The 18,567-nt window shown below is 42.8% G+C and overlaps 1 protein-coding gene across 1 annotated transcript in view; it reads left to right on the top strand.

Moving 5' to 3' along the window:
- The window catches only part of fkbp15b (FKBP prolyl isomerase 15b), a 31,502-nt gene extending 13,160 nt beyond the window's left edge, over positions 1 to 18,342 (top strand). Inside the window, exons 13-29 of the mRNA XM_036144702.1 lie at positions 411 to 495; positions 596 to 690; positions 811 to 880; positions 1,106 to 1,215; positions 1,315 to 1,413; positions 1,497 to 1,591; positions 3,923 to 4,025; positions 6,720 to 6,755; positions 8,853 to 9,024; positions 10,046 to 10,182; positions 10,373 to 10,528; positions 10,664 to 10,816; positions 10,912 to 11,025; positions 12,793 to 12,900; positions 16,084 to 16,724; positions 17,478 to 17,586; positions 17,709 to 18,342. Coding sequence (XP_036000595.1) covers positions 411 to 495; positions 596 to 690; positions 811 to 880; positions 1,106 to 1,215; positions 1,315 to 1,413; positions 1,497 to 1,591; positions 3,923 to 4,025; positions 6,720 to 6,755; positions 8,853 to 9,024; positions 10,046 to 10,182; positions 10,373 to 10,528; positions 10,664 to 10,816; positions 10,912 to 11,025; positions 12,793 to 12,900; positions 16,084 to 16,724; positions 17,478 to 17,586; positions 17,709 to 17,786 — 2,361 coding nt within the window. The 3' untranslated portion in view covers positions 17,787 to 18,342. The remainder of the gene's footprint in view (positions 1 to 410; positions 496 to 595; positions 691 to 810; positions 881 to 1,105; positions 1,216 to 1,314; positions 1,414 to 1,496; positions 1,592 to 3,922; positions 4,026 to 6,719; positions 6,756 to 8,852; positions 9,025 to 10,045; positions 10,183 to 10,372; positions 10,529 to 10,663; positions 10,817 to 10,911; positions 11,026 to 12,792; positions 12,901 to 16,083; positions 16,725 to 17,477; positions 17,587 to 17,708) is intronic.
- The last annotated feature ends 225 nt before the right edge of the window (positions 18,343 to 18,567 follow it).

The raw sequence follows: 18,567 nt of genomic DNA, 5'->3' as shown, positions 1-18,567 counted from the left end.
TGATCCACTTTTGGATGTGGTCATAGAACCAGATCGACTTAAGATCGCTCAAGTCAATCCCGCATTAAGAGTGGGAGTGCAGAAAAAGTGTGACATAATGAGAATGAAAGGAAGGAGGGCAGCAGCTGCATCTGGGGATGGGTACTCATTTGTACTGGTATTTAACGGTACCTGTTACTTTTGTGTGGTACTTTTGTGTGTTTATGTAGTTATGAGTTACTGTGACTCAGCCTACTGTTTCTTCTAAGCTTTTTGTATGTTGAAAATAGCCTCACTTTATTTGGCAATATCAGACAACCTGGTGCACACATGAAAGCCTCATGAGTTCAGATTCATTAGCACTCAAATCCCTGAGAGCCATTTGAAATGTTTTGTGGTGTTTTATTCTTTGCTCTTGTCTTCATTTCCAGGACACCAGCTCCAACAGAGGGAAGGATTGTCCTGCAGCTCCGTCTCCTGTGCCGATCACAGCAGCCGCTCCAGCTTCTACCCACAGTGAGCTTTCACTTCTTTTTGATGGCTCAAGTCCTTTGTACAGTTTTCTTTTTGCCCGCACATCAGCATCATCTGTTTAACAGCAGAATTTCCCCTGCAGTCCATCCTCACGTTGCTCCGTCGACTGCCTTGCTTCCCGTCATTCCTTCGGTTGGTCCTTATCCTGGGCTGCCAGGAAGCAGCCACGCTTTTCAGGTGATTCTTGTTCATGTTTAATCCACAGAGTCCTATAAGCAAACGCATGACGAAACATGAGCTAGTGTGGTATATCATCTAAAGGTGGTGCATTATTTTTGACCTCCCTCCTCCCCACAGACCTCTGCGGCTCCGTCTCAGATGCAGGCCGTCGGCCAGGTCTACCCTCCTCAAGCTGTCCCGTACGTTGGTAAGGGAGCTCGCCATGTTAACCTGCATGATTTTCAGACTGGGGTAACATGCTAAGTGCTGCTTGTAACTAACTCCCTGGGCACTGAGGGATTTTAACATTAAGGGGCCAGATTTGTGTTTGAAGGCAAGAGCAGATATTAGTAGTTTAGTTTATTAAAGTAATCGTTTTAATGCGAAAGGAAACCAAAGACTCTTTGACCTGACTGATTAGTTTGATTTCCAGGTTCTGGGGATGTGACTTCCTTCTTGATGACAGAGGCTCGGCAGCACAACACAGAGATCAGGTTAGCCATGGGGAAAGTAGCAGATAAGGTGGATCAACTAGCCTCCAAGGTATAAACCTGTTATAACAACAATATTCCAGTTTATTATTATTGTTGTTGTTGTTATTGTTAGTTAAATAATGTTTTTTTTTTTCCCTCACTCGAACAGATTAGTGATCTTGAAAAGCAGGGAACTCATTCTGTTGGTGTTTCTTGTATGACAATGGAAACGTCTATGATTGTGCACAATATTAACCGAATTGTTCAGGTACATACATGAAAATGATTTATTTTTATTTGTTTTTTTTAAATTATCTTGACTTGTTCTGACAGCTCCAATTTTGTGTTTAGGAAAATGAATCTTTGAAAAAGGAAATGTTTGAGAAGAGCTCTAGAATCGAGGAGCAGAATCGTAAGATTGGGGATCTCATCAACCAGAACCAGAAGTAAGTCCCAGAGTGTAAAACAGACCCGGGTTTGAGTCACAGATCTTCAGAGATCTTCTCAAATAAAAGTTGTATTTAATAGATACGGGCCCGTTAAATGTCACTTATCACGCTGGAACAGTGTTGATATGAAAACCCAAAATAAAAATAATGGAGGGAGTAAAAATGTCCTAATGGACCTCAATAATCCAGGTGGAAAAGTCGTAAACATTTTGTCTCTTCTCCAAGAGACACATGCTCAAAGTTGGAAAAAAATAAAATATTTTCTTTTATTTAATTAAAAAATATTTTATATTTTTCCAACTTTGAGTATGTGCCTACCAGACACAAGCTGGGCTTCCCCCACCGTATTACTCCCCTTTATTAGCTACTCGCACTTCCTCACGCACCTCCCGCGAGCCACCAGACCACTACTGTCAGGATTATCCCAGTTTCTGTGGGAAACCCTGGCGAGATGTAACCCCTCCTACACTGAGGAAATTAAAGGGGAGGGGTGAGCAGACACTGATGCAGCGTTCTGAAACCTTTTGTTAGCCCATCTCAGAGCGAGGAGACTGAAACACAAGGGGAAATAAGCAAGCATGCATACACAAATTATCACACTTATTTTATTTAATCATGTGATTAAAATTTATCCTGCGATTAATTGATTTTTTGATTATCACAACAGGCCTAATTACACGACGGAAACACATGGATGATTCCAGTCAAATCTGGGCCTACAGCCTTACGAACAAGAACTACAAAACATGCAAGTTAGATAATTGTATATGCAAAATAAACAATGTGTACAGCATAAACAATCAGTTTAATATTCAAAGATAACGTGTGTGTATAGGTAGATACATTTCAATACATCACAGCGGGAGATTTCATTGTTTCCTTCCATTTAAAACTTTGCCGTTACACTATCTGATCACTTCTCTCCAGACATTTTGGTTAATTTCTGTTGCGCAAGCATAAGGCTGTGCTTACGTTTTCTGTCACCCAAAAGATTGTGGGATTGCTTATGGCTTCTTGGCGCCAATGAGGGATTTTGCTGAGGGAACTATGATTGGAAGCATACAGGCTCCTTTTCCTACGTCCTTCCTTACTGACTGAGCTTTTCTATCATGGTGAACGCTGACGCACTTTCACTTTGGCTAAAGAGTCCTTGCCAATTAAACTTCATATGCAGCCTGAGACTGGGTAAAAATGGTCTCACTCAGAGAGTTCCAAGACCAGAACCACTGATGACCAGAAGAACACAAAGCTCTGTTTCACCTTACCTGAAAAACACCTTGATTATTCTCAAGACTGTCATGAAATATTCTCTGTTTGGAGGACTAATCCTGCCATAATTCAGAATACATACAGAAATAAATGAATGGCTCAATGAAATAAATACAGGGCCAAAACGTAGCTAAAATATAAAATTGTGTGCTATTAAATGCAACAAAATAGATGTAATTTATTCAATAATTGATTAATCTTAATCACTTTGTCTGACTGAGCAGCGGGCAATGTAAAAACAGAGGGGGCGGTCTTTGAAACAGTGACAAACACAAGCCTCAGCTTGTCACCTATTGGCTGCGGTTAAGCCTGTTGGAAGTAGCTGCTGAGTACCTGGTTGTGGAAGAGAACTAGTTGTAGCCAAGGGCGTAACAGAGATGTCCCGTCCTCCCCATTTTCTAATTATTTTGCCGACATTTATGGCTCTCAAGCAAACATACCTATTCCGTACATTTCTTGTGACAAATTGCTACATTTTCCACACTTTTTGCCGGTGAGGAGTAGTTGGGAATGGATAGTGGTAAGTTTGAGCCAGTTGAACACCTGGAGCCGTTTCTTCTCCAGCAGGCACCCACCGCACCCCTCTCAGTGCGGCACAGAGAGAACATGACGTTGCACCTTCTTGTGATTGTCTGCTTGGAGCAAGTCAGGGTATCAAGCTTGGGGTCACATAAAATAGTTTCAGGTGAAGACTTCTTCCCACAGAGCAGATTATAGTTTCACTCCACGTGCACGGTTAAAAAAATGTAACTGTCCGTGCGGAGTCCGCCCTGGATATGTGCGGACGTCTGCATCGTTGGTGTTGGACACCCCTGTGGGCTCAAACACTGTGATACTTAGGAAAGGCAGCTACCTACTGCAAAAGTGTTGGAAATGTTTTTTTGTTTCTTTACAGAAAATCAAAAAATATAAATGTTTAGCTGTTATATCTTCAATATTGAAACTAAAAAACTTAACTGCGGAGTATAATCATATTACTCAAAGTATTTACAGGGTATATTTCTGGTCTCCTATTCTCTGTGATCACTATAATGTGGTATCTAATGTTTGGCATCCCAGATACATGGAGCAGAGTCACCTGCTGCTGGAACAGAGGAACGACACCCTCAAGTCCTCCAGTGAACATAACCAGGCTCGATTACTGCAGGCTGAGCAAGACAAGGTAAGAGTTTTTGCTTGTCCTCTTCCTGTAGCGGATGTCTGCTTCACTGGCAAAGTTTGGCCACACAAACAAGGAATTTCGCTTCAGTTTCACTTTGCTGTCAATGTACGGGCATTTTAAAGCTCAATATATCACATTTAGTGGGGGGAAAAACTTGTTTCCCACTAAATGTCCAACTGGGCCTTCCTCCGAACAGTATCTGTGTGAGGACCAGCTCAGGTCCTGAGAAAGGGTGGTTCACTGAAACCAGAAGTGATCCACAGCAGACACGGTGTTGAGGATGGAGAGGGGAGGCAGTGTTCGACAGAAGTACTCCATCATCTCCACAGTCTTAGTTGGTTAGTTTGGAACAGTGAATCTAAATAAACTCATTATGCTGACCTATTGTCAAAATGTATACTGTTTGAACTTATTCCCATTTTGTCGTGTTATCGCCACAAACTTCAGTTTTTGTTGCTTTTAATTCAGATTTTATGTGATAGATCAACACAATGGAGTGCATAACTGTGGAGTGGAAGGAAAGTATAAAAGTCACGAAAGTGTTCATTATTGTATTCAACCCCCTTCGATGCCACTAAAATCACTTGCAAACGATACATTTATTTCCCTAATTAGTTAATAGGTTCCACCTTCTTAGTTCTACACACAAGTTTACACACATCTTCAATATTTCTTTTTTCCTCCAAATATAACAATGGTCATTATAGCCAAACACTCTAGTTTTAGTTTCATCGGACCACAGGACAAATCTCAACTAGTTAAATTAATCATCCCTGAGTGCATTTGCATACTGTAATCTGTTATTTTAGGTTTCTTTTGCTTCTTCCTTACTGAGTGGCCTCTCAGCCCATGTTGGAACAGGCGTTGTTTCACTGTGGAAAATTATTTATTTTGCAAGTAGTATGTAATATCCCTGTACACAGTATGCAATACTGCCATGAAGGAAGCATAAAATGTTTTAGAATGTAAACCAGGGCAGTAAGAAAGTCGAGTCTTAAAAAAACCTGCAGCTAAGTTGTCCATCCATCCATTTTCCAACACACTTATCCCTATTGGGGTTGCGAAGGGGTGCTGGTGCCTCTCTCCAGCTGTCAATGGGCGAGAGGCGGGGTACACCCTGGACAGGTCGGCATTCTATCGCAGGGCCAGCTAAGTTGTTGCAGTGCCAAAGCAGCAGATTTTAAACTGCACATCACCCTAGACCCGTGACCCTCAAACCTTTTAGGGTGGGTCCCCTTTAGGATTGTCCAGAACTCACCGACCTTCTGGTTTCAAGAAGGAAAGTAAGTATTTTTGCCCATCTCATTATCTTTTTAAAATAAAGAATCAATTACTATGTTGTTATAAAATGATGAACCGTTATTAGTAAAACTTGGGAATAAAACTGAAAGTTTAATTGATCCATAAAGTTAATTTGAGCACAAAAAGCCAGCTAGGTTATAAAACCCAATATTTCTAAATGGTTGCTTGGACTCAGAATTCTATTTTTATCAGAATTGTTACTATTATTATTTTAGCAGTGATTTTACACTCAAATAATCACATGACTAAGTACTAGAGAATGTCTTCTGTTTTACATGATCTGCTTTTGACAATGTATCTGGAAAATACAGTGCGATTGGCTTAGTTTAAAAGGTTTAAAAATGAAAAACTCCTGGATTTAGATAAATTATCATATTTTTAAGACAGTGGCAGTAATCCTGGGGTGATTTTATTTTTATTTTGCTTAAGCCAAAACAATTACTATATTTTAGATATTCCAATATCTATTCAGTAAAAATGTCAACTCTTTTGTCAATTTTTTTTGAATAAAGGAGAAAACAAGCAGCTCTTACTCTCTCCTGAGACGTTCACTTTTTAGATAGATTTTTTTGGACGTGTAGTCGAAATCATCTGGGGTCTGTTTCTTTCACCTTGCTGGTATACATTGGAGCTGACAGATATAAAATAGATTTCTATTCTAAAGTTGGCTTCCAATAACCTTTGCTTATTATAAAAAGAAGTAAAATACCATAATGTACATTTATAAACCATAAACCTGCTCCTCTACAGAACTGAGTTGTCTGGCAGGAATATAACGCATACAGTTCACCCTGGAAAGTGTTTGCTGACAGATCAGCCACAAACAAGTTGGGATGCTTTAAGACCATACATTGGAAGGTTCTCCCTAGTGGGGTGCACCCCACACTTTGGGAATCTGTACCTCAAACACAGACTCCCTACCCTTAAACATGTAGGTAAGAAAAGCTGTTAAAGGTTACAAGTGACTTGAGACTGGAGCAGAGATTCAGCTTCCAGCTAAACATCCAGCCAGAGCCTCAAGACAATGGTTTAGATTTTTCCCAGAATGGCCCAGTCAAAGTCCAGACTTGAACCCAGTCAAGAATCTGTGACAAGACTCGAAAAGGTGATGTTCACAGATGCTCTGCTCTCCACTCAGTTTGAGAAACTTTGCAAAGAACCATGGGTAAAATGTCCCTTCTTAGCAGAAAGACTTCTGTTTTGCAGCTGTGACAACTTGTGCTGGTCTGTCACAATTTATTTATTTTTTTTATAAAATACATCTCAGTTGGTGAATATAATGTGGTGAAATATGAAAAAGTTTACAAATACTTTTGCGAAGCACTGACTTTGCTGATTGTACTGTCTGTCCACTCTGAGGGAAAACTAGCATTCACTGCTCTCTCTTCCCAGCAGCATGCTCAGCCACTGGACCGTGGCTCTGGCCAGGTGAGCCTGTTTTCTCAGCGTTCTGACACCAGACTGTGGTCATCTAGCATTTACAAAACAAGCCCGGACTACTGAGTGTTTAACTCTCTCAATTTATGTGAACGTTGAGTTGACGCGTCCTATAGGAAAACACACTCTGCCTGAAATCATTTCAGAGAGATTTAGAGAGCAACCAAAAAATTATCCGAGACTTTATCCATTGCTTTGGTGTGAGAGTCATTTCCTTTATTTTTATTTTTTCTTGGATCTGGCTGTAAAGCGGAATCTTTAAGTTTTCAGCAAACAGGCTTAAATCGGAGGCAACCAGACCTTTCCTACATTTTTCTGAAAATGTTTCGACACCTATCCAGGAGTGTTTGTCAGTTCTGGCGGCTCACAACTTAGCTACCTGCAGTTGGTGCACTGCTGTTTTTAAGGACATGGAGGCCCATCCAGCTAAATGCATTCTAGGTCAGATGCAACTCAATGACCCACCGTCATTGAGTTGCATCTGAGTACTTGGTCACCTGAATCATGATGAGACTGCTTATGTAATCTCTTTGGAATGTGATGGAGGACTGAGCTGTTAACGCTGGGGAGTTGTTAGACCAATACTCCCCATCTGTTTAGTGATGGCTTTTCTCTTTTGACCAACATGGCTTCTTTTGATCAAGATGGCCCCTCTTTCAAACCATCTATTCTCCCTGTCAAAAATCTGGACATCATTGTCATCTTTTGATGACAATGATGCCCTTTGTTGTTGAGGTGCACGTGGACTGTTGAATCTTGCCCCGAGCTGCTGGCCCTCCTGTACTGCTCCATGTGTTTATGTAGCTGTTGTTTAGTTTCTCCAATGTAGGAGTCTGAGCAGTCCTTGCTGCATTGGACCGCATACTGTTTTTGAGATGAACCAGTTTTTGTCTGAGAGTTATTAGGTTTGAATTTTGTAGATGGGAGACTCAAAACTCAGATGTACCAGAAGCCAACACAGACCAATATCTAAAAAAATTTCACATCACCCACTGGAGCACAAACTCTGTTATCGGGCTGACATTTCCTCTGCCACAGAGGAGAAACCAAAAGAACACAATCATGTCAGGAAATCACTGCAGGGTTGTGGTTAGCCTAACTGGGCGTTTGTCAAGTTGGCTAAGAAGACTAGCAGAAAAAACAACACTGCGTCTTACACAGAGGAGCGAACAGAGACGCAAAAACATTGTCAGCCCATATATGTCACGAGTTTCTGAGAAACTCGGGAAAATTTTCTCAAAATACAACATACTGGTAAGATTCAAACCTAAGAATACTCTGACAAAAACTGGTTCATACCAAACACAGAACACCCAAACCACCACTGAGCGGTGTTGTGGTTCTTTTAAACAGATGGTTAGAAAGAGGGGTGAAATAAGCCATGTTGGTCAAAAGAGAAACACCATCACTAAACAGAGGGGAGGATTGGTCTACCAACTTCCCAGTGTTAACAGCTCAGTCCTCCAATACTTTCCAAAGAGATTACATCAGCAGTCTCGTCATGATTCAGGTGACCGAGTACTCCGCTCACACCAAGCAATAGCTTCTAACGACCCAGGACAGTGACGGTGGGTCATTGATTTGAATCTGACATAGAATGCATCTAGCAGGATGGGCCGCCATGTCCTTTTAAAAACAGCAGTGCACCAACTGCAAGTTGATCAAGTGCAAGCCACCAGAACTGACAGATTCCTGGATAGATGTCGAAACGTTTTCAGAAAGAACTGAACAAAAATTCCTCTGATTTAAGCCTGTTTGCTGTTATGATGAGCCAGTAACTGAGAATTTGCACAGGCATTCTAAGTTTTGGAGATAAATTGCCGGGACAGACTATTTGACCTCAAGTCTCTATGCTGGCACTGGATCATCTTTCTCACGACATCCTCATTGTCATTTTAACAAGTCCTCTCGTTTCTTATCTTCCATCAGTTGTTGCTGGCCATTTTCCTCCCACAGGAACATGCTGTTGAGCATCACCAGCCACTCATCCAGGCTCATCATCGAGTTGTCATCTCTGTCTTGTCTGGACTTTTGACTAAATTCAGAGAGCTTACCTTTCACCTCCTCTTCCTGCTTGATCTGAACTAGGTCCGTCTGACGGAGGAGTTGGCTTCATACACCGCACGCGTGTCTCAGCTGCAGCTTGAAGCTACGGCTCACCAGCAGAAGGCTGCAAAGCTGCAGTGCGAACTTAACTCAGCGTTGCAGGACAGCGAGAGCCACTGCCAACGCATCGCCGCTCTGGAAGCACAGCTGGAAGGTTTGGAAGTTGCTTGCTTATTAGTAGGAATCAGCAGCAATGCTTGTGGTGTTACGTGGCCATAATGTGGCTGTCCTGTTGTCGATCCTGCAGGGATCAGATACAGCATCAGACGGGACAGAAAGCAAAGTAAAACATGCTGCCAGAAAAGGTGCTTGGTGCAACCTACCTGGGATCATACCAAACTGTTCCTGCCTGCAGGAGAATCTAATAATTACATTGTTTTGCATAATTAGTTTACAAAGGAAAAATAGAATAAAAATTAAATACACAAGGCTGGTCTGCGTTTTGCAAGAGGGGAAGAAACAGCTCCTTGCCAGGTGGTGTGTTCAGCAAAATAACATGAATTTATCTATTGATATTCAGCTGAAAAAAAAAACACGTACAACAAAACTTCCTCTTCTGGCAATCATACAAGCTGTAAGTTATAATGATCATAATCTTTAGAAGCACATGACGCTTTAATCCTAAATTCAGCTGAACATTTTTGCACATCCACATGTTTTCCCAGTAAATCTGAACCCAAACTGCACCCTCGAACAGTCCTTTAAAATTGAATTAAGCTTTCCGAAAAGATCGCCGCATCACGTGATCAGAGCGGACAGTCACTGAAAACTGGCTCTGTGGCCGGGCGGCTCAGGGATGCACTGAACCACACATTTAGATTCCACGTTTCACAGTAAATGAACTTCGTCATGTCCACGCTGAACTTAAAACAATATAGTCTTTTACACATCATGAAGAAATGCAGCTGTAAAGGTTTCCGTGAGGATGTTAACCCCAAATCGGCGCTATGAACGGTCAAACTCTGGAAGAAGATGTGAAATGAGTTGATGAGCATCAACGGTTTCTCGTTTACTGGTCGATTTAGACTTGGTGAAGTCATACCGAGCTGTAAGTGGGTAATCCTGCTATCCGTCAGCCTTGGACTCCTGAGGGTGTTCTGTTGATGGCGGCTGTGTAAGCCACACATCCATCGCCCCCCAAAAGTACTTAAGACTTTTGTGTTGTGGACTTTCAGAGTTGAAGGAGGCAGGAGAGAGGGCTCAGAATCAGTACCGCTCAGAGAAACAGAGACGGAAAGAGATGGAGCTGAGAGTCAGTGCCATTGAAGAGGAACTGCAGGACCTGAAATCTGATAAAGAGAACCTAGAACGGGTATGTCGAGTTCCTGTTGGGTGTTTTTTGTCTCAGTGAAAATATACAGAACTTAAATTTTCTTTAAATGAATCCTAGTGCGCATGTTACTGCTGTTAACATGTGGGAGAGGAATTCTACACTTTGATTTCAGACAGAGCATTTAGACACGGGAACATGTAGATAAACGGTTTGTTCCTGCCATATTCAGACTCTATCTGAAAGGAAGAAGAAATGGCAGGCAGAACGTCAGCATCGGGACGAGGAGGTGGAGGAGCTCCGGAAAAGCAGCCAGCAGGAGCTGGACAAGCTTCGGGCTCAGCTCCGTAAGGCCAGGACCTGCAACGACAGCGCTGCATCTGAGCAGGTAGGTCCTCAAAAAGGACGTACAGATGTGAAATAATTAACTTGAGGGTTCACTGAGCTACTTCACTGATGCTTTCGAGTGACTAAACGGCTTCCTTGACGTAGTTCCGTTAAGATGTCTTCCTTTGTGTTGCAGCTGGCTCAACTGCAGGGGGAGCTGGAGGAAGAATGGCGGAGGAAGAGTGAGCAGATGTTAGCCGTAGCTAAAGAACGGCATCACAGAGAGCTGTCTGAATTAGTGGAGAACAGAGACACGCTTCAAGATAAGCTAACTCGACTACAAGAAAAGGTAAACAAATCTGTTATCGCGTATACAACAACTCCACGCAGTGTCAACAGATGGTTTGGATTGATTTGTCATCGCTGTGTGTTATTCTCATGCAGCACTTAGCCCTGGAGCAGCAGGGAGGCTCTGTGAGGGAAAAGCTGGAAAGACGAGTGGCTGAACTGGAGAGGAAAGTGGAAGAGCAGGACAGCACAGTGGACACATCAGCAGAGGTGAGGAGTCTGGGGGATGTTAGCAAATGAATCTTTGACATGGCAGCGGCACAACTGTTCTAGCTGCTCCCATATCTGCCCTCATGAGATGTCTGTTCAACCTGGATGTTTCTCTAAAGAACCGTCCACAGGTAAAATAACGCTCCTGCAACAACCTGAGTGATGAATGAAAACACTCTGAAAGCTGCTGCAAGTTTGAGCTGACCCAATGTTGCTTCTCACAGCTCCAAACTGCAGATCGCCATTTACACATAGTGTCTTTTTAGATGAAGGCCAGCAGGTTTAAGTAACTTCTGACACTTTTCCGTTGCTGTTCTCAGCCCAGCACAACTCTGCCTCCTCATATCCCAGATATTCTCTACTCCTGCTGTTTTTTTTGTTTTTTTAGGGCTTAGCAGACAGACTGTATTCTCCATCTTCACGTCTGTATGCGATGGGTGAACATACCATCTGCTTCTACGTCTCTAACCTTCTTATTTTTTTGTGTGTGTCCCGTCTGGTAATGAGAATTATTGTCTTAATGCCAAAAAGAGCCCAACAGATTTTACTGCTTTCGTCATAGTGCTCCATTTGATTTATATATGCAAAAAGTTTATTAGATTTTATGCTGGGATTTATTTCATGTTCATGGACACAGAAATGGGAAGGTAGAAGAGGAAAAAAGATGGGGGGGGGGGGCCTTTAGCCCCACCTCCAGCTGTCAGTGTTGTGCTCACTGCTGCTGTTAAGCATTACTGTGGGACATGACACTTTACTATTTATTGTTTCTCGCAGATTTCTATAAAGTACATAAATCATTATACATAAAAACTGATCAAATAAAAATACAAGTATTTTTATATTTTTAAGGGTAAAATAATCCACTGGAATAAATATCCAGGTCACAGATCAGCCTGAATAAATAAATAAGGCCTAGCTTCTCTCTGCCTGTACAGGTATGGTGGGGGAATAGGAGGAGAGATGAGACTGTCTGTAAGGCAAACTATGGAGCAGATCAGAGTTACGTTCTTCAGGGCTTTATGAGGAAGTTTTTGTCTCAGACACGGCGAGAACAATAAGAAGGGCTTTGAAGAGTAAAAGTGGAGTTTTGACTGCAGATAGTCAGCTGCGCTGATGCGGCGAAGTTTTCTTTGGGTTAGATCCTGCTGCAGTGGACTGCTTCCCCGCTGCAGATGCTCTGCTTTCTCCCTCCTCATTGCACACAGTGGTTTGATCAGGGGCCACGAACAACGCTTTTAACCAAACACTTTCTAGAGAAAAAACGTAACAGCTTTCAGTGTGTGTAAAGGAGAGAAAGCCTCGATAAATCCACAGATCTGATTTAGGTTACTAAATACAGCATCTGCGTATAGAAAACTGAAGTGTCCTTTTTCTTTTGTTTCCTTTAGGCTTTTTGTGGCTTCTAAATAGTAAAATTATATTTCGATTTGACCCACTCCATTCATGGTGGTCCTTTATAGTTTTCCTGTCTCTTCAGTTTAACTCTTCCCTGCACTTCCTCTGAGAAAACCTTCTCCTTTCTCCTTGTCCCTCAGCCAATCAGTGAACAGCAGCCTATTTTCCTCAAATTTCAGTCCTACTCAGCTCCAGTTGTACTATCGCCTGAAGAGAGACCAAAAAAGCCAGCCTGGTAGGGAAAAAACAAATCCAAATGCTGGCAAAGTGGGCGGAGCCTAGTAGAGGCCGGCTAAGCAGAGCTGGTGGAAGAGGGCCGTTAGGCTGTCCTTTCATGGAACCCAACCTGAGGCCAGTCGTGTGTTGTTGCAGGTGAAACGTGTGATGAATGGAGTGTTTCATTCTCTGCGGGCAGAGTTTGAGCTCAGTGAATCCTACAGTGGCCAGGCTGTGCTGGGGGTGATCGTCTCTACCATTAAGGTAAGGCTTCCAACCAATACACCAAAACACACTCTGTCAGTCTAAACTGGTGAAGCACAACTGAGTTCAAACTGAATCCGGGAAGTTTTCTGTGATCTGGAGAAAGGCGGGGAAAGATGTCCATGTCACATGAAAGCATCATAAAAAGTTCAGCTGTGAGACAAACGGCCTCACATTTGACTGAAGGACACATAAAGAAGCTTAGAGGATGCAGAAGTAGTCCTGAAGAGTTGATGTCTGCTCCACAACAGCAAGTTGCACAGGTCATTTAGGCTACGCTCACACTGCAGGTCTTGATGCTCAATTCACATTTTTCACTGAAATCAGATTTTTTTTTTTTAGGGGGCCATTCATATTATTAAATGCGACCACCATCATACTGCTGTCTGAATTATTTAAGAGCGCAAAATGACCCGCACGCGCAGATACCAGGAGGAGACGCCACAGAGCAGCGCACTGTTTACCGAACTAATGGTGATTGTTATTGTTTCGAGAAGTGTTCAATAAAGTTTTGTTTAAAAAAAAAAACTTGAAAAAGAAAACATGGATAACGGCCGGCATCTTTACTTGTTATTATTAGAAAGCTGTTGAGCAGTAGGAGCCAACAATAAGACCACATGATTGCAAGACGAAGTGAGGTGAGAAGAAAGCAGCACAGCTATTAATAACGGTCTTTAATGGAGCGCCAGCTGCTGCTGTGTGTGTGGATGTGTAGTGAGAGACAGGAGAGCCATGTGAAAGACGGAGAAAATGCCACATGACCGTTCAGACAGGGGACATTTAAAAAAAATAAATCTGATACACGTCTGAATTAGTACCACATATCGAAGTGGCACAGATCGGATTATTTGGGGGTGAAAAGGTCGCAATTAGGCCGATCACGCTGCCGTGTAAAAAAAACAGATATGGGTCGCATATGGGCAAACAGATGAGATTTGCTACTTGACATGGTTTGATTATTCGTGTTGTGCAATTCTACACTGTTTAAAGTTATTTAATGTTTCATAAATAACTCTCTCTGTTAACTATTGTCTGGTGATGATCAGCTCTTAAGCTGATATCAAGACAATGGTTGAAAGGGATGAATTCGAGCACTAGTGATCTTTTTAACAGCAAAACCTGCACACACATAGAATGAAGGAGTGACAACTTCTTTGCAAGTCCAAGAATTTAATAACAGAAATAAAATTAACATCCAGAGAACATCACTATGTAATGCTGTTTACCTGAATTAACACAATATTTCAATTAATAAATCCTCTCTACTAGGCTAGTGAAGCTTAACTAAACTACTAAGAAAAATGAAGATAAAAAGAAGCTAAGGAACTATTTACATGCAAAACAAACGACAAAACAAAAGTGGTTGATCATAATCACATTAATTCAGTGAATCCTTGTTCACTGAAGATCTGATTAAAAAAAAAAACATGGAATGGAGTTAAAAAAAACATCTGCCATGTATTCCAATCCATTCACAATGCAAAGCCCAAGTTAAACAAAACATTATTTGTTGAAATAATATTCTGAGGACCGGTTTGTCCTGTAAAATCATTTAATTCAGAATCGCTTGCCTTTGTTTATGCAATTCTACCTCCTCCCGCTAGGGGGCGCTACAGCGATCGTCGCTAACCTGGTTAAAATCTATAGTTATCAAAATTGTCTTGAAAACCGACATTAATATACCATATTGATGCGGGAATAAGGCTCATAACACCATCGGAGGATGGTGGAGCAGAACAGTTACGCTTTATGCTTTAAAACTGACTCCTTTTGAAAGGTCTGGAACCGGATGTTAGCAAGGCTAATAGCATGTTTGGCTAGCGTGAGCTACCGGTTAGCCCTTTTATTCTAAACACCACTGTTTACAAACATTTCCCAATAAACCTTTTAACTTCACCCTCAGCTCCCTGTCCAAACCTCTGTCTCGTGTCAGTTCTGTCCAGCTTTGGCCATTCACGGGAGGAGTGTTGAAGGAGGGAAGTTGTTTGCGGGCTAGCGTTAGCTCTGCAGCACCATGTGATCGGGTCAGAGGCCTGATGTCCTGGAGACTCCGTGGCAGTCACGATTCAAGCAGATTTCTCCTCGGTATGGGGAGGTGGCTTCTGTGCCGACTTTGCAGCTCTGCGTTGCGTGGAACCAGCTCCGTCAGGGATCCGCTGAGAAAGGAAAACAAAGCTGGCATAGACAGGTTCCTTCACTTCGGCATCTGTTTTAAGCAGAAGTGAGAGACTTATCTTTGAATCGGTTGGCAGTCTCTCCCTATGCCAGGGAGGAACTGAGTTTCAGAAGGGTTCATTCTCACCCAGCTTGTGGCCTGCTCCAAGGCCCCATGCATGGGGCCTTGGAGCCCTATGGCCCTGTGGCTCTATGGTTCCCCAGGAGTGAATGCTGCTTGTCGGGACTTTGATGCAATCAACTGGTTTCCTTATATAGGACATTTTTGACCAATCTGTATAATCTGACCCAATCTGTATAATATGATTGAACTTGACTTTGTAAAGTGCCTTGAGATGACATGTTTCATGATTTGGCGCTATATAAATAAAATTGAATTGAATTGAATGGCTCCTGCAGGCTTCCAGTCACATGGCTGCTGTAGAATGAGACCCCCCCCCTCTCCTTGGGAGCCCCAAAGGGGGTGCTGGTTGTCAGAGGGTTTGGGGGGCGGGGGTGTCTCAGCAGTATGGAGTCAGGAGAAGAGAGTGAGCAGAGGTGTGCTGTGGCTTTTATTTGTAGGGAGTGGTCACAGTTGACCTCCTGGAGAGAAGAAGGGCTGTCCAAGCCTTGAGGGTCTCATGTTGCAGCAGGACAGAATTCCTGTTACCTCCTCTATACCACTGTTCAGAATTTAATCTGAGATCAATTATTCATCATGGCATATTATGGCATAACAATCTGTGAGAGCAGTCTCTCTCAATTCCTGTCCCAGACGCATTTCCTGGATCAATAAGTCATTTCTTAAAAATGTTATGTTCAACTCTCTATCATACACTCATCAGTTTGTATTTGCCTAGAGTCAAGGGTTTGGTAAAATAAAATAAAAAAATAACAGGAGTTTTTTAGGACCACTGAGGAACTATTCATTTTTCAGATGCTGGTTTTGGAAACGGGTTCAATTTAAATGCAGTTATTGTATAAACCCGATTGCCTGCATATAAAGGCTGATTTCTGTTTTCTGTTCAGAACGTAACGCTGCAGTTGCTCAGTGGCACGGTTCAGTCCGCACCAAAACCAGAGAACAAGCAAGAGGAAAAGGAAGGCAATGAGAGTGAGGATGTGAAACAACTGGAGCAGAAATCTCATCTTCACGTTAACGGGGAAAGAGAAGTGAAAGAGGAAGAGATTGTGGAGCAAGCGCATGTGATGGATGCAGGTTATCATCAAGTCAACGAGGCCCTGATGGTTCAGGAGGCGGCACCAGAGTCAGAGACACCCAGCCAGGCAGAGGATTCTGAGGCTGCTGATGTCTGTCCAGTTCCCAGCCCTGAGCCTGCATCCCAGGATCCACAAGCAGAACCAGTGGAGTCTGTGGTCCAGCAGGAGAAGGAGCAAGCCACTGCCGCTGACGCTTGTACTGAAGAAAAGGATTTGGAGTGTTTGGGTCCTGATGGCCGACCTGATGAGAGCCCACTGCCTGACGAGGGTCAAGAAAAGGCGGCTGCACTAAGCTGTGGGGTAGATGGAAACAGAGATGCAGGAAGTCTGGAAGGTGAAGATCCTGTTGAAGAAATAACTGCTGCTGCTTCTCTGAAAGCATTCGGACCACCAGCCAACCCACCCCCTCCTCCAGCTGTTGAACCGAACAACTCTTCAGAAGACACTAGGTGAGTCCGGGTACGATTCTCTAAGGAACATCACCCAGATCCCAGGAATACTCAGGTACCCTAGTCCCACTTTAGGCCACTCATGTAAAACAGCTGACAGGTTGCAGGAAGCTGGGTCTCATTGAGCTGCATGTTTAGCTCACACACTCTGCAGCTGACACACACAGCACTGTCGCCATCCTGTTTCGGTATATCCAGGTTTGCCAAACGGAAAAGTAAAAATGAAAGAAAACGCGTTAGTCTGTGTGTAAACCAGAAAATCTAAATATCTACAGGTGGGTTTTTTTTCAGTGATCGTCGTCTATTATGTGGTTGTCACCAGCTAAAGTGAAGGCTTGTATTCATTTTTCTGACCAGACCGGAATGTTCTGAACAGCTAGATGGTTAGAAGTTGGACACGCGGGTTTAAAACCTGATGATGGCTTCCCCAACACCCTGAGGTCGACCCGATGACATACCTGGGGTACTAATGCCATAGATTGTTGGTATAGAAGTGTGGTTTTTAGAAAAAACTGTTTAATGCCTGCCTAAAAGATATTTTCAAAAGGTACTTTTTAATCTGAGAAATGAGCCTAGAACACATGTTCTGATTTATTGACTATGACTTTAATTCATTAAAAGTTCAGGTTTAGTGTTCATGCCCATCATGCTCAGGACTCCCACCGTACGTGTTCCTCCTCCGGTGAACAAACCGTCCCATGGAACTAATTCCTGTTGGTGGTCCGTCTCACCCTCTCTCTGCTGTCTTCTCAGTCTGACCGGAGCAATGGGTGAGGAAAATGGAGAAGAGTTGTTTTTCCAGGTCGCGCCTCCTGACAAACCCCCTGCTGCTGCAGGTGAGGAGGAAGAGGAGGAGGAAATGGTGAGGAAGGACAGATCTACTCCACCCTTTGTTTTTGATGCATCCCTAAGATTCATGGGAGTAAAAGCTCTTTTTGTTTCCTGATTTAAGCTTTTTGATGCCGTTTTTCGTTTTGTGTCCAGAGCTTAAAGGGGCGTCCCCCGCCAGCCCCTCTGTTCGGGGAGGAAGAGGAAGATGACGATCTGGACTGGTTGAACTGACTTCACAGTCCAGTCCTTTCCTTATTTCATCTGCCAAAATCAGACCTGGTTGTTGTTTGGGCACTTTGGGGTTCTGAATGTGATGAGACGAGCTCCTGCTGATGGACTGAACCGAGCAGACGGTGCGTCTCCAGTGCTCGCCTGCTGCCACAGCTTCTGGGCCAGAACCCGGGCCAGAACCCAGCCCACTCGCACTCTGATTCTGGTAGTTCCAACAATTCTGTGCTTCAGTGAAGAATTGAAGCCTTTATTTAATTCTCAAAGAAACCGTTGAGTATCTTATTTTTTACCTTGCACTTAGCAGATCAGTTTTTTAATCAGCATCAGTGACCTTTTCAGGGTTTTAAACGATATGACATGTTTTTTAAGAATCAAACTTTTACAGTTACTAACATCGGATTCATGTCCAAAACAACTGACCTGTCCTTAGATTTTTTTTCGAATGTTGTGAGCAGTTTCATAATAGAGATTTCAGGAATTCAAGTATTGGATGTCAGCCTTCTGATTATTTGGCAAGTCTGCCTGTTCTAAATGTCATTAAATGACTCCTACAATACACCCTTTGTTGTTTTTCTCACAGCGTTGGTACTATGGTATAGGAGCGAGAGATTCAACTTAAGACCATAATATTGTCTTCTCAAACTTGGCTGTATTTAATATGTTGTGTAAAATATTGGGTCAACCATTCGCATCATGAAGTCCAGCTGTTACTGTTACTTCCACATCCAGGGTAGAGTTATGTATACAGTACAGCCACGAGGGGATGCAATCTGCCTCTAGT

This window comes from Fundulus heteroclitus, chromosome 12 (assembly GCF_011125445.2).
Source record: "Fundulus heteroclitus isolate FHET01 chromosome 12, MU-UCD_Fhet_4.1, whole genome shotgun sequence".
Lineage (NCBI taxonomy): Eukaryota > Metazoa > Chordata > Actinopteri > Cyprinodontiformes > Fundulidae > Fundulus > Fundulus heteroclitus.
Note: the sequence above shows the minus strand (reverse complement) of the source record. Positions and strands in the feature narration are given on the sequence as shown.